The sequence below is a fragment of the Ictalurus furcatus genome, chromosome 22 (genome assembly GCF_023375685.1).
Source record: "Ictalurus furcatus strain D&B chromosome 22, Billie_1.0, whole genome shotgun sequence".
NCBI lineage: Eukaryota > Metazoa > Chordata > Actinopteri > Siluriformes > Ictaluridae > Ictalurus > Ictalurus furcatus.
Window position 1 is genome coordinate 785,174 of NC_071276.1, and position 14,919 is coordinate 800,092.

Sequence of the window (14,919 nt, forward strand, 5' to 3'; positions counted from 1 at the left end):
GTTTTATCTTCAATAGCTTCCTACATGTTTGAAGTAATTTTAGTAAGAAGAAGGACTGGTCAGTGATGGAAGCGTCCCAGTGCATGCTGTTGATGTGGAGTTGTACTAGTCTAGTTTATAATGACTCCTGATTCAGGGCTGTTGTTCAGGATCAGGTTTTAAACACCTCTGGTGTTCCTGCACTGAAACACTTGGTCTTCCTCACCATCCGTTTGTTCTTCCAGCATCATGATTAAAACTCCCAGACGACTGGAACAGGTTCACACCAGCTATTAGACACGCCCTGTCAGCTCCACATCTCGGGTTCTGACCCAGGAGTACACGCGGCCGTTTAAGCAGTTTACTTCTTTCCTCTACTTTTTATTTGCTGTTTTTTTCTTGTACTTTTGTCTGTCATTAATGTTTTATTTTTATATATTTATGTGACTTATAAATAAATCAGACTGTGTTTTGTAAATTCTCTATTTTGTTTAAAAGGCTTAAAGCCACATTTTGCAATGTTAATCTCAAAATACTCTCCAGTTCCTGTGCCAGAAGGTAAGAAGCTGTGAGATGAGGGACAGTGGGTGGGGCTTCCAAGTGGAGTCAGGTAATAGCAGAGAGATCAGAAAACAGCTGCACAGATCATTCCACAGTCACATGTCCATGTGCTCCTCTGAGGTTCCTCTGTGGTTCCTGGGGAGAGAACACTGCTCTTTTGGTGGAGTTTTGAGAGAGGATCTGTACTAGCGTACTGATGGGTTTTGTGGAGCTCCTACACTAAATGTTGTGATGCAGATGTGCTTCTAGAATATCATGTGTAATAAATATCAGGGGATATGGTGTCAGTGGAACATCATGTACAGCTGATTAAACTGGTCCATACCACTGCAGACTAGTTAGATCGAGTAGATATATGAGTGATGGAGAGAAGATGGCCTGAGCCAGTGTTCGTGGGATAGACTCCGGATCCACCACAACCCTGACCAGGAAGTTCTCTCTAGTCCTGATTAATATGGATTCATATGATTCAGTCTTTTTCTTCTGTAATTCCACCATAAAACTCTCCTGTTTGCTTTGTGTCCTGATCTATAAACACCATTTTAATCTGATTCCCTAAAATCACCTAGAAATAAATCTAGATTCCAAATAACAACACTATTAGATTCTCAGCTATTTAATAAAACACATTTATATCCAGAGTTATTAAATCAGTAGAATATTCCACTTAAACACACTTTGCTGTGCTGATTAAAGATGTCAGGATTAGTCACGGTAGCTTTAAGAGTGAAGATCAGTGACGTCAGGAAGAGGAACCGGCCTTGTATTGGAGTAGGGGCCAGTGACGTCAGGAAGCGACTAAAGCGTATATAAAGTCTGTCTTTAAAGGAAACAAGCAGCACTAGCACGCGCAAGAAGGAGGAAAGAAACGCTGTTGTGACACTCAAGTCCAGGAGTCGCGCGCTAACAGGATATCGACGTTTAAATCTGGTTTTTAATTCATTTTTAGTGATTTTAACTCTGCGATTGGAAAGTTAAAGTGTTTTTTTCGAAAGTATTTTATTATCGGCATCAGTTATTGTAGAGTTATTAGAGATTAGAGCCGGTGTTCGTGTTCTGCACGCAGAGTTCTCTAAGTTTATTCAGAGTTAACGGAGCTGGTGGAGTTCTGCATCTGATCACTGCTGGAGATCTGTTATTATTGTTGTTATTATTATTATTATTATTATTATTATTATTATTATTATTTCCGGTGAGTAGTGAATCTAATTCCTCCAGATGTTACACAGCTGATATTAACACTGCAGTAGATTATTTACACGGACGGATCATGGGATGAAATGTTGGAGTGATTATTTACTCACATGTAGATTATTGTTTCATTTAATAAACACACAAACTATCACTTATTAAATATAAACTCCTCCCTGATACACTACACTCGTTTATACTGAAATACTGTGTGTGTGTGTGTGTGTGTGTGTGTGTGTGTGTGTGTGAGACAGAGGTGTGTGTGTGTGTGTGTGTGTGTGTGTGTGTGTGTGTGTGTGAGACAGAGGTGTGTGTGTGTGTGTGTGTGTGTGTGTGAGAGAGACAGAGGTGTGTGTGTGTGTGTGTGTGTGTGTGAGAGAGACAGAGGTGTGTGTGTGTGTGTGTGTGTGTGTGTGAGAGAGAGAGAGAGAGAGAGAGAGAGAGAGAGAGAGATGTGCTGGGGTGTGTGTGTGTGTGAGAGAGAGAGAGAGAGAGATGTGCTGGTGTGTGTGTGTGTGTGAGAGAGAGAGAGAGAGAGAGAGAGAGAGAGATGTGCTGGTGTGTGTGTGTGAGAGAGAGGGAGAGAGAGATGTGCTGGTGTGTGTGTGTGAGAGAGAGAGGGAGAGAGAGATGTGCTGGTGTGTGTGTGTGTGAGAGAGAGAGAGAGAGAGAGATGTGCTGGTGTTGTGTGTGTGTGTGTGTGTGTGAGAGAGAGAGAGGGAGAGAGAGATGTGCTGGTGTGTGTGTGTGAGAGAGAGAGAGGGAGAGAGAGATGTGCTGGTGTGTGTGTGTGAGAGAGAGAGAGGGAGAGAGAGATGTGCTGGTGTGTGTGTGTGTGTGTGAGAGAGAGAGAGAGAGAGATGTGCTGGTGTTGTGTGTGTGTGTGTGTGTGAGAGAGAGAGAGAGAGATGTGCTGGTGTTGTGTGTGTGTGTGTGTGAGAGAGAGGGAGAGAGAGATGTGCTGGGGTGTGTGTGTGTGTGTGTGTGTGTGTGTGTGTGTGTGTGTGTGAGAGAGAGAGAGAGATGTGCTGGTACTGTAGTAGAGTTTATCAGGAGATAAAATTCAGCATCATGTCAGACAGAAGTGTTGATACTCAGGTTTCTGTCAGATCCTAAAACTACACTGTTTGGTGCTATGAGGTGGTTATGTGGTTATGAGGTTATGTGGTTATGTGGTTATGTGGTTATGAGGTGGAGAGAGTGAGCGACTGACAGCACTTCCGGTGTGTGTTAGTGGGGTTCTTTACACTGTACTGAGTTTACCTTCACTTCTGTCGGATTTTGCTTAAGTCTCGAGCTGGTGGGCGGAGTTTCCACCCACAAATACTCATGCTGTTGGCGGAGTTTTGGGAGGAGTCGCGCTCTAATGCTGTTGATGGGCGGAGTTTTTGGGCGTGACGTCACTGTAACTCAAACAAGAGCTAGTTAACCAGGATGGACGTCCAGAAAGCCAGAATATTTCAGCAACATCCTAAAAGTCTGAAAGCCTCCATAAGTGAGAAGTAAACCCTAGCAGTGCTTTTACTTCCCTTCTGTCCTGTGAACATCCTGAAGTTTCAGCTGCTTTATCTTTCTCTCCTGGTGCTGCCACTGTGTTCCTCTCCTTCTCCAGAACACAGCATTAACACCAACACCAACAGGAACCTGCTGGAGAAACCCCTTCCTCAGTTCAGCTCCTAACCACTAGCTTATAGCCCACATCAGTATTTATGGAGTGAAGCTGGCTCCGTGTGATGGAACTGTACTAGTAGGAATGCAGTAACGATCCGGTCAGATATCTTCACCCGTTCCTAATGATGTGTCCACTCAGTGACTGTGTACGAGTTCACACCACGCCACCGTTCACTGCTATCGTGTGTTTTTGAATCCTTTTGTGGGTTGAAAAGTGAAAACTACAGCTGGAGCATGTGCAGTAGATACAGTGGGACGAGCAGTGGGTCCGCCTCTCGCCCCGCCCATGTTAGTGATGGACACTTGTACATGAGCATGCGTGCTGTAACCTGAAACGTGATTTAAACCGGAACATCTGATAGCTCTGAAGTGTGAAGTACAGCGTTATAAATGAAGATGTACAATGTTAAATTGTAGAGGTATAATTTTCACACGTATAGTGTGTCGGGAAAAGTCATGACTGACTGAGCTACTATTTGCTAGCTAGCTGACGTTCTCCATCATTTTAATGAAATGAATGTAAATATAACACTTCCAGTCAGTGGAATAATGCTGGGAGATAAAACAATCTGTTTGTATCGTGATCATTTATTCCTCAAGAACGATTCATTTTAATAGACGCATGTTTCTGACTTCTGGATGTAGCTAACAGATGTAGCATGAAGGGTTGGTGCAGTACACCAGCCAATCAGAATACACACAGGGTTGCCAAGTTCGCTTATAATACACGACTTTGGGATTCTTTTTATTTGTTAAATAAAATAATTTTTGCTTTTGAAACTCCTGAGTGATTTCAGTGTAAAATGGATCTGAGGTCGTAATAGACTACAGTCATATAATATATACGGTTATACGTTATATTTGTTTTGAAGCTGTGGTTACGTATTAAGTAAATGATTATGATATTGAGCTAGCGTTAGCTTCCTTGGTTGATGACGTCACTTCTTTCACTGAGGTTGGTTTGTTTCAGAGAGAACCCCTGCTGAAGATCAGTTTACAGCAGAACGACACATTTTCCTTTCGTTTTATTTACCGTGTTAGATCAGACACTCTCAGAAGATCAAAAGTAATTTATTTGGCATTTGGTAATGGAGAGCCCTCGATGTTTGACACAGTGTGTGGATTATTTCCTCCCTGATTAGATCAGCTGTAGTTCAGCGTCCATCCCGAGAGCTCAATAGACACTTGATGTACAGCTAAAAGCTCCTCTTAGTGTATAATCCAATCTTTAGAAGAGTCCATGCTGACGTTCAATTATAATCTTAATGTGTGTTTTAACCATTAAAACTGCTCTCTGTGTGAACACTTAAACATTTGGTTACTTGTGTGTGTGTGTGTGTGTGTGTGTGTGTGTGTGTGTGTGTGTGTGTGTGTATATATCTCTGTACACCAGGGGGAGTCCGCTTTAGTAATTTACTACATTTACTTGTTTACAGAATAACTGACCCTCTAGCCAAAACACTGGAAGACACTAATGAAGAGATTGTACTGTAGAGTTCTGCATTCCACACTTTTCATTTGAACCATTAACCTGTTTTTAACCCCTCCCCCTTTTCCTCCAGAAGGATCGACACCGGCCAACATGCATCTCTGTGCAGGAGTGATATTACTGCTAGGTAAGGACTTTTATTTTGTATGTGTGTACTCAGGCAGCATGTGCAGTGATGGGAATGTATAAATATCTCTCTCTCTCCCTCCCCCAGTCCCCTGTGTGGTGCTGTCCGTAGACAGACAGAAGGTGTTTGGGAATCTGCATGAGTCGGCGTCTCTCCCCTGTACTGTGCAGTGCTCTGGTGAACTGACCTGGACCAGGTTTCAGAAGCAGGACGATGTTCTGGTCAGGTGTAGCAGCGTCTCGTGCTGGTCTAAAGACGGGTTTATTCTCTCTTATGAACAGTACCTGAAGGGGAATTCCTCCCTGACCATGCTGAAAGCTGATTACAGCCTTCGAGGACTCTACATGGCCAAGTGTGTCTCTGAGACCGTCTGTGAAGTCGTCTTTACATTGTCCCGTGAGTATTTATACTCTACATTTATTATTGATCTACTGTCACTTAGTTATATTTATACTCTACATTTATTATTGATCTACTGTGGAGAGTAATAATATGGAGTACCTAGTAGTAAACTAACTTGGAGACCACATGCTAGTTATAGCACTTTTCTAGACACTCAAAGCACTTCACACTGTATGGGGGGGGGGGTGGTGGTGGGGTCTCCTTAACCACCACTAGTGTGTATCCTCCACCTGGATGAAGCAACAGCAGCCATATTGCTCCAGAACTCCCACCACACACCAGCTATTAGTGGAGAGGAGAGAGTGATGTAGCCAGTTTGGAGATGGAGATTATTAGGAGGTGATGGAGGAGGGTCAATGGACAGGACCCCCCGGGGTCATTGCTGTAAGTGTCCTGGGATTTGTAATGACCACAGAGAGTCAGGACCACGGTTTAACGTCTTTTCTGAAAGACACTGCTGTATTTACAGTATAGCGTCCCGGTCACTATACTGGGGCATTAGACCCACACAGACCACAGGGTGAGTGCCCCCGGGTGGCAACCAGCAGCAACCATAGTTTTCCCCAGGAGGTCTCCCATCCAGGTACTGAGCAGACTCAACCCTGCTTATCTTCAGTGGGACAGCAGGTGAGACCTGCAGGGAGATACGACTCTGGCATTTATACAACAGCAGTGTTCTTGTATTCCATGTTTCTATTTGTGTACAGTTAATAAAACTGTGAGGATTTGTTGTACTGATTTGATCTGTATAAAACATATTATAGTTATTATTATAACTTTTTTTTGTTAAACCGCATCAGAATTTAAATCCCATTGAAGTGAACTGAACAGCACCGATGCTATTCAATAAGGAACTGCAGGGAAAGTGATGAGCACTAAACTTAAATATCACTTATATAATGTTATACAGTATAGAGCACTTTATTAGGAACACCTGTACACCTTCTCATTCCTGCAATTATCTAATCAGCCAATCATGTGGCAGCAGTGCAGCACATAAAATCCTGCAGATCCAGGACTAGAGCTTCAGTTCATGTTCACATCAAACATCAGAATGAAGAAACAGTCTGATCTCTGTGACTTTAACCCTGGTGTGGTTGTTGGTACCAGATGGGCTGGTTTGAGGATTTCAGAAACTGCTGATCTCCTGCTGGGATTTTCACACACACACACACACACAAAACACTCTCTAGAGTTTACACACAATGGTGTGAAAAACCAAAAACGGGTATCTGAGACTGTCATAGGCACAGACTCGCCCAGTCAGAACAGCTGAAGATTAGAGAAAGGCCAGGTTATTTATTTATTTATTTATTTATTTATTTATTTATTTATTTTTACATATTCAGTCTTTAACTGTCCAGTTTGGGTGGGTCTGTGCCCGTGATAGCCTCAGATACCTGTTCTTGGTGGAACCTGATGTGGTCTTCTGCTACATGTGTACATGTGTTCCTAATAAAGTGGACAGTGAGTGTAGCTTCATGTTATTAATACACTGATGGTAATTCTGACACTCATACAGACATGTACATGTTCTGAGTATTTTCTAAAGGACACAGAGGCTAATACACTGGGTGGACCACAGACATGGAGATGCAGTTCCCACCAAAAGTATTGGAACAGTCCTTCACTATACACTGAAGACATTTGAGTTTGAGATCAAAAGATGGATATGAGGAGATGGATCAGAATTTCAGCTTTCATTTCCTCATATTTACATCTAGATGTGTTACAGAACTCAGAACATGGCACCTTTGGTGACAGACCAGTTCACCCAGTTTTGGGGTGAGCAAAAGTATTGGAACAGAGTCTTATAGTAAATAACACATAATATTTGGTTGCATTTCCCTTACTCGCAGTAACTGCATCAATCCTGCGACTCACTGACTCCAAACTGCTGGTTTCTTCTTCTGTGAAACTTCTTCAGGTTTTTACTGCAGCCTCTTTCAGTTGTTGTCCTGTGTTGAGGTGGAAGTGTGTTTTGGATCGTCGTCTTGCTGCATGATGAAGTTCCTCCTGATTCATTCGGATGCATTTCTCTGTAAATCTACAGACAGAATGTTCCTGTACACTTCTGAATTCATTCTGCTTCTACCATCATGAGTTCATCATCAATAAAGATTAGTGCGAATGTTCCAGAAGCAGCCATGCAAGCCCAAGCCATGACACTACCTCCACCATGTTTCACAGATCAGCTTGTATGCTCTGGATCGTGAGCAGATCCTTTCTTTCTCCACACTTTGGCCTTTCCATCACTTTGGTAGAGGTTCATCTTGGTTCCAGAACTTTTGTGACTCTGCTGATGAGCGGTTTACATCTTGTGGTATGTCCTCTGTATTTCTGCTCTCGAAGTCTTCTTCAGGTGGTGGATTGTGAGACCTTCACCCTGTCCTGTGGAGGTTGTTGTTGGTCACTGACTGTTGTTTTTGGGTTTTTCTTCACAGCTCTCACAACGTTTCTGTAATCAGCTGTTGTTTTCCTTGGTCGACCCGTTCTGTGTCTGTTCCTCCGTACACCAGTGGTTTCTTTCTTTATCAGGACATTCCAAAGGGTTGTATTGGTTATACCCAAGGCTTGTGCAGTGCCTCTGATAGACTTCCCCTCCTTACTCAGCTTCAGAATGGCTTGCTTTTCTCCCATAGACAGCTCTCTGGTCTCCACGTTGGTTTATCCTTTAATAACAAATGCCTTTACAGGCAAACCCAGAGCTCAAACATGGATTCTTTAATTGTTTAAAGATTTGATCTAACACGACACACCTAGTTAACAAACACCTGTCAGTCACATGTTCCAATATTTTTGATCACTTGAAAAAATGTGTGGTTTCAAACAAAAGGTCCCATGTTCTAACTTGTGTAACACAGTTTAGGTGTAAATATCAGGAAATGAAAGCTGAAATTCTGATCCATCATCTCACATCCATCTTTTGATCTCAAACCCAAACGTCTTCAGTGTAAAAACAATAGAACAGACCTTGCTGTTCCAATACTTTTGGAGTGGACTATATTTGTTTGGGCTAGAGGGCAGACTGTGTGAATGCTAACAGCAGCATGGACTGTCCGAGCCACTCTCTGAGCCATGTGTTCATCAGAATGGTGGAGAGCTCTCCCATCTCCCAGACCGTCTGCCCTGCTGTCAGACTGCTAGCTGGAAAACCACCACAGAATGACCCATGCATGTCAGGGTGGTAACCTCATCATCCCTCATCATCCCTCATCAGCAGTCGTCAGTACGTCTGCACTCACACGTTCTCATTTTATTTCCTCTCCTTAGCTCTAGAGATGACCCGTGTGATTGCCCCAGGTGAACCCATAGACGTGCTCTTACCCCTCACTGACCTGGTGGAGGTGAGTTTTACTCCGAGTGATGCTGTACAACCATCAAACCTGCAGATCTGCACCGTGGAGAATGAGAAGATCCAGTGCAGTCCAGATTATAAAGAGAGAGCGTCTCTCCTCAACACTCTTCAGATTAAAGATGGAGACGTCTCTGACAGTGGGAACTACACAATACAGGATTTAGTGAATGATGAGACTTTAGCCATCGTAACGGTCCATATGAGAGGTAAGAAAGACTTAAAAATCATCATATATGTATACGGTATGTTACATACTCTTGACCTGTGTCTTATGATTTTATACATTGTGCTCCTGACACCTGATTGGCTGGTTGGATAATTGCATGAATGTGGAGATGTTCCTAATGAAATGTTCTGTGAGTTTGTATACCTGCACCTTTTAAACATTGATTGGGTTTCAGTTTATATGTGAATGTCTGGACTGCTCACTTCTCCATGGCTTTTCCATGAGACTGGAGGTGTGTGTGTGGTGTAGAGGTGTCACGATACCAAAAATGTTGTAGTCGGTACCGATACCACCAAAAGTACATGATACTCCATACCAAAGTCAATACCACGGTGTGATATAAAAATGAAATTGAAAAAATAAAATTAAAAACTCTCCTGGAGGACATCCTCCTCTGGCCGATAGTGGCGGGGGGGGGGGGGGTATTTTAGTCATCAAACACCGTCTGACAATGAGTGGAGGTGCACTCCTAAATGCATGCACGCACACACACACACACACACACACACACTCCTTATACTCTGAATGCAGTATTAGTTTAAATTCACTGATCTGGTGTTAGGATATAAAGATTTATTAAAAGCATGAACATGTGAATAATTATGAGTGACATGAGGCTACGTGTATCAGACAGGACACGGGCTGAATGGAGACGCATGGAGGACCATTAGGAGGTAGTTTATAACACTGCAGTGCATTAGCGTCGTTAACAAACAACTGGCTATCGTTAACATTACATGGAGCGTAACATTAGCTAGTTTCACGGCCACAATGCAGCTGCCTCAAACAAATATAATATAGGACCGTCTTTCAGGTGCTTCACCAAATTCCAGGTGTTTCCTCGCTTTGTTTGAAATGAACGATAGCATCGGTTACACACCGGAAACCGGTACTAGCTTTCCTCTCTTTTCCTCTCAACGAGTCGGGGTGGAGCTAAACTTGTAATGCTAAGCTAATCTTCTGTAGTGTTTCCCGTGTGCTTGTAGGCGTTCTTCTTCTTCACCACTTGTGGACCGACTAAAACACTTGCGTGTATTTGCTGCCCCCTTCAGTTCCGCAAGAATCACAACCTCGGTACCCTTGGTACTTTCATCACAATCTGTACTAATGCTACTGCAGAAAAACAAGTACCGTCACGTTTTAACAGTGTTGGTACTGACTTGGTACCAAAGTATCGATTCTCGTGACATCCCCAGTGTGGTGTAGAGGTGTAGGAGTGTGTGGTGTAGAGGTACAGAATCTCACAAAAGTGAGTACACCCCTCACATTTGTGTAAATATTTGATGATATCTTTTCATGTGACAACACTGAAGAAATGACACTTTGCTACAATGTAAAGTAGTGAGTGTACAGTTTGTGTAACGGTGTAAATTTGCTGTCCCCTCAAAATAACTCAACACACAGCCATTACTGTCTAAACCGCTGGCAACCAAAGTGAGTACACCCTAAGTGAAAATGTCCAAATTGGGCCCAAAGTGTCAATATTTTGTGTGGCCACCATTATTTTCCAGCACTGCCTTAACCCTCTTGGGCATGGAGTTCACCAGAGCTTCACAGGTTCCACTGGAGTCCTCTTCCACTCCTCCATGACCACATCACGGAGCTGGTGGATGTTAGAGACCTTGTGCTCCTCCACCTTCCGTTTGAGGATGCCCCACAGATGCTCAATAGGGTTTAGGTCTGGAGACATGCTTGGCCAGTCCATCACCTTCACCCTCAGCTTCTTTAGCAAGGCAGTGGTCGTCTTGGAGGTGTGTTTGGGGTCGTTATCGTGCTTGAATACTGCCCTGCGGCCCAGTCTCGGGAGAGATCATGCTCTGATGGATGTCATCAAGGGATGATGCTCTGCTTCAGTCACACACGTAGAGATGTGTGTGTGGTGTAGAGGGGTGTGTGTGTGTGTGTGGTGTAGAGGGGTGTGTGTGTGTGAGTGCTTTCAGTAAGTGGTGGTGGATTTGGAGTCTAACTCAAAAACATGGTGGGGAAATTCTCTGTGGGAGGGTCACCAGTCCATAGCAAGACACCATGCGCGCACACACACACACACACACACACTCTCTCACTCTCTTGGGTGATTTCTTGTAGCCTATATCATCCTACAGTGAGGGAAAGAAGTATTTGATCCCCTGCTGATTTTGTACGTTTGCCCACTGTCAAAGAAATGATCAGTCTATAATTTTAATAGTAGATTTATTTGAACAGTGAGAGACAGAATAACAACAAGAAAATCCAGAAAAACGCATGTCAAAAATGTTATAAATTGATTTGCATTTTAATGAGGGAAATAGTATTTGACCCCCTCTCAATCAGAAAGATTTCTGGCTCCCAGGTGTCTTTTATACAGGTAACGAGCTGAGATTAGGAGCACACTCTTAAAGGGAGTGCTCCTAATCTCAGCTTGTTACCTGTATAAAAGACACCTGTCCACAGAAGCAATCAATCAATCAATCAGATTCCAAACTCTCCACCATGGCCAAGACCAAGGAGCTCTCCAAGGATGTCAGGGACAAGATTGTAGACCTACACAAGTCTGGAATGGGCTACAAGACCATTGCCAAGCAGCTCGGTGAGAAGGTGACAACAGTTGGTGCGATTATTCGCAAATGGAAGAAACACAAAAGAACTGTAAATCTCCCTCGGCCTGGGGCTCCATGCAAGATCTCACCTCGTGGAGTTGCAATGATCATGAGAACAGTGAGGAATCAGCCCAGAACTACACGGGAGGATCTTGTCAATGATCTCAAGGCAGCTGGGACCATAGCCATCAAGAAAACAATTGGTAACACACTACGCCGTGAAGGACTGAAATCCTGCAGCGCCCGCAAGGTCCCCCTGCTCAAACAAGCACATATACATGCCCGTCTGAAGTCTGCCAATGAACATCTGAATGATTCAGAGAACAACTGGGTGAAAGTGTTGTGGTCAGATGAGACCAAAATGGAGCTCTTTGGCATCAACTCAACTCGCCGTGTTTGGAGGAGGAGGAATGCTGCCTATGACCCCAAGAACACCATCCCCACCGTCAAACATGGAGGTGGAAACATTATGCTTTGGGGGTGTTTTTCTGCTAAGGGGACAGGGCAACTTCACCGCATCAAAGGGACGATGGACGGGGCCATGTACCGTCAAATCTTGGGTGAGAACCTCCTTCCCTCAGCCAGGGCATTGAAAATGGGTCGTGGATGGGTATTCCAGCATGACAATGACCCAAAACACACGGCCAAGGCAACAAAGGAGTGGCTCAAGAAGAAGCACATTAAGGTCCTGGAGTGACCTAGCCAGTCTCCAGACCTTAATCCCATAGAAAATCTGTAGAGGGAGCTGAAGGTTCGAGTTGCCAAACGTCAGCCTCGAAACCTTAATGACTTGGAGAAGATCTGCAAAGAGGCGTGGGAGAAAATCCCTCCTGAGATGTGTGCAAACCTGGTGGCCAACTACAAGAAACGTCTGACCTCTGTGATTGCCAGCAAGGGTTTTGCCACCAAGTACTAAGTCATGTTTTGCAGAGGGGTCAAATACTTATTTCCCTCATTAAAATGCAAATCAATTTATAACATTTTTGACATGCGTTTTTCTGGATTTTCTTGTTGTTATTCTGTTTCTCACTGTTCAGTCTATAATTTTAATGGTAGATTTAATTGATCATTTCTTTGTCAGTGGGCAAACGTACAAAATCAGCAGGGGATCAAATATTTTTTCCCCTCACTGTGTAACATGCTGTGGAAGTGAGCGGATTCACGCGTCCTTCCTGATTTGCGAGCACAGAAAGTGTAAATGTCCCCACAGCAGGTGTTGTGTGTTTGTATCAGTGCTGTGTGTGTGTGTTTGTATCAGTGCTGTGTGTGTGTGTGTGTGTGTGTGTGTGTGTGTGTGTGTGTGTGTGTGTGTGTGTGTGTGTGTGTGTGTTTGTATCAGGTGTGTGTGTGTGTGTGAGGGCAGTAAAGATTACAGAAAGTGTAAACGTCCCCACAGCAGGTGTTGTGCAGTCTCGGTGTAATTGAGCGTAACCTCTCTGTGTGTTAATCCACAACAGTAAAGAGCACGTCTCCCTGCAGAACACACTGGATTGGGTTCTAGAGCGCTCAGAGAGCACATGTAGTTAATGAAGCAGGAAGTCAGTCAGACTACATCACAACATCACTCTGCAAGACCCACAGCAGTTCTCCATCAGTGATGGAACGATCAGTAAGAGCTCTGTAGATCTGTATCGGTGTCTCACGCCTCCTCTGGTGTCACCTACCTTTCTGTATGGAAGTCCAAATCAGCACACGGCTTTCCTTCACTTTAAAAGCACCGTAAGCCTTTCTGTGTAAATTCCACCTGCTGCAGCGTCCAATAGAAATAAAGTCTGATTGTGTTTGGAGTGTGTTTTTACCTCCTGACACTTTCATATGGATCAAACCTTCACCACATCAACACCCTTTCTATCCCGACTCAGTGTGTGGACGTCTTGCAGAGTCCTCATGTTGTGATGTTTCTGTTCTGTGTAGATGAACCCGTGTCCCAGACTCGCTCTCGAGGACGACGCAGTGCTCCTGGTACGTCTATAAATATATATATATATATATATATATATATATATATATATATATATATATATATATATATATATGATATTGTCTGTCCTGCAGATTCCTCTGTTTCTTCTGTATATTTAGATTTATATTTATTGAAAAGATCTGACGCTCAACTCCACACTAAACTAAATAATAAACTCCTGCAGAATCAGGCTGTAAAACACACACACACACGATCAGTGTCCACACACACACACACACACACACACACACAGGACCAGTGTCCACACACACACACACACACACACACACACACACAGGACCAGTGTCCACACATACACAGGACCATTGTCCACACACACAGAGGACCAGTGTGCACACTGCACTGAGTCAGGAGATGTGTTGGTCAATCCTGGAATAATGGATGATGTAGAGGTTTGATGTGAAAAGAACAGAAGGCTGTAGGCTGCACCTGGGTGTAGAAGTGAAGAGAGAATATCTGAGAGAGGTTCTGCTGCATGTTAAAGTTGGTATCAGAGCCGTGCTTCATCACCACATGCTGTACATAATGTGTGACGCTGGAATGGGACTCACAGGGTCGTTCTCTCTCTGTGTGTTTTACAGAGCCGTGTCCAGACATCAAGCAGCAGGAAGGTGTTCCAGTGTGGGTGGTTGTACTGATGGTACTGCTTGTATCTGTGCTTGTGGTTGGATCTGTGATGTATGTGCGTCTGAGGAGAGAAGTTCAGCAGCTCCGTGAGAATGCTGAGAACAACGGACTCCCTCTCCTCCAGCAGGATGGAAATGGTAACCATCCAGGAGAAGAGCCGAATTAAAAAGAACCCTTAGGCCAGGTCCAGAGTGTATGATAAGATAATTAATCAGAGTGTAGATGAGCCACGTCGTATAAAACTATTGACGGCATTACTCATGTTACATGAGTAAGAGAGGCTCTCTTCAAGTCATTCCATAGCATCTCTATTGGGTTGAGGTCTGGGCTCTGACTCCGCCCCTCCAAAAGGTGGATTTTGTTTTTCTGAAGCCGTTCTGTTGTGGACTCGCTCCGGTGTTTTGGGTCGTTGTCCTGTTGCATCACCCAACTTCTACACAGTTTCAACTGACGTACAGACATTCTCACATTATCATGAAGAACTGTCTGATACACTTCAAGGGGAGTTCATCTTCCCCTCAGTGACTGCAAGCTGGCCGGGCCCTGATGCAGCAAAGCAGGCCCAGATCATGATGTTTCCTCCACCGTACTTTACGGTTGGGATGATGTTTTCATGATGATAGGCCGTGTCCTTTCTACGCCAGATGTAGTGCTGTGTTTTTCCTCCAAATATTTCAATCTTAGTTTCGTCAGTCATCTTTTCATCTTTTTTCCTTGTACTTTTGTAG

At 43.8% G+C, this 14,919-nt stretch overlaps 1 protein-coding gene across 1 annotated transcript; it reads left to right on the top strand.

Annotated features, from left to right (window-relative positions):
* Nucleotides 1–1,720: 1,720 nt before the first annotated feature.
* On the top strand, nucleotides 1,721–14,521 carry LOC128599331 (uncharacterized). Its single transcript, XM_053610854.1, has 6 exons — nucleotides 1,721–1,732; nucleotides 4,965–5,018; nucleotides 5,106–5,414; nucleotides 8,694–8,984; nucleotides 13,495–13,542; nucleotides 14,146–14,521. Exons 2-6 carry the CDS (start codon nucleotides 4,985–4,987, stop codon nucleotides 14,355–14,357), a joined length of 894 nt encoding a protein of 297 aa, XP_053466829.1. The 5' UTR covers nucleotides 1,721–1,732; nucleotides 4,965–4,984; the 3' UTR covers nucleotides 14,358–14,521.
* The last annotated feature ends 398 nt before the right edge of the window (nucleotides 14,522–14,919 follow it).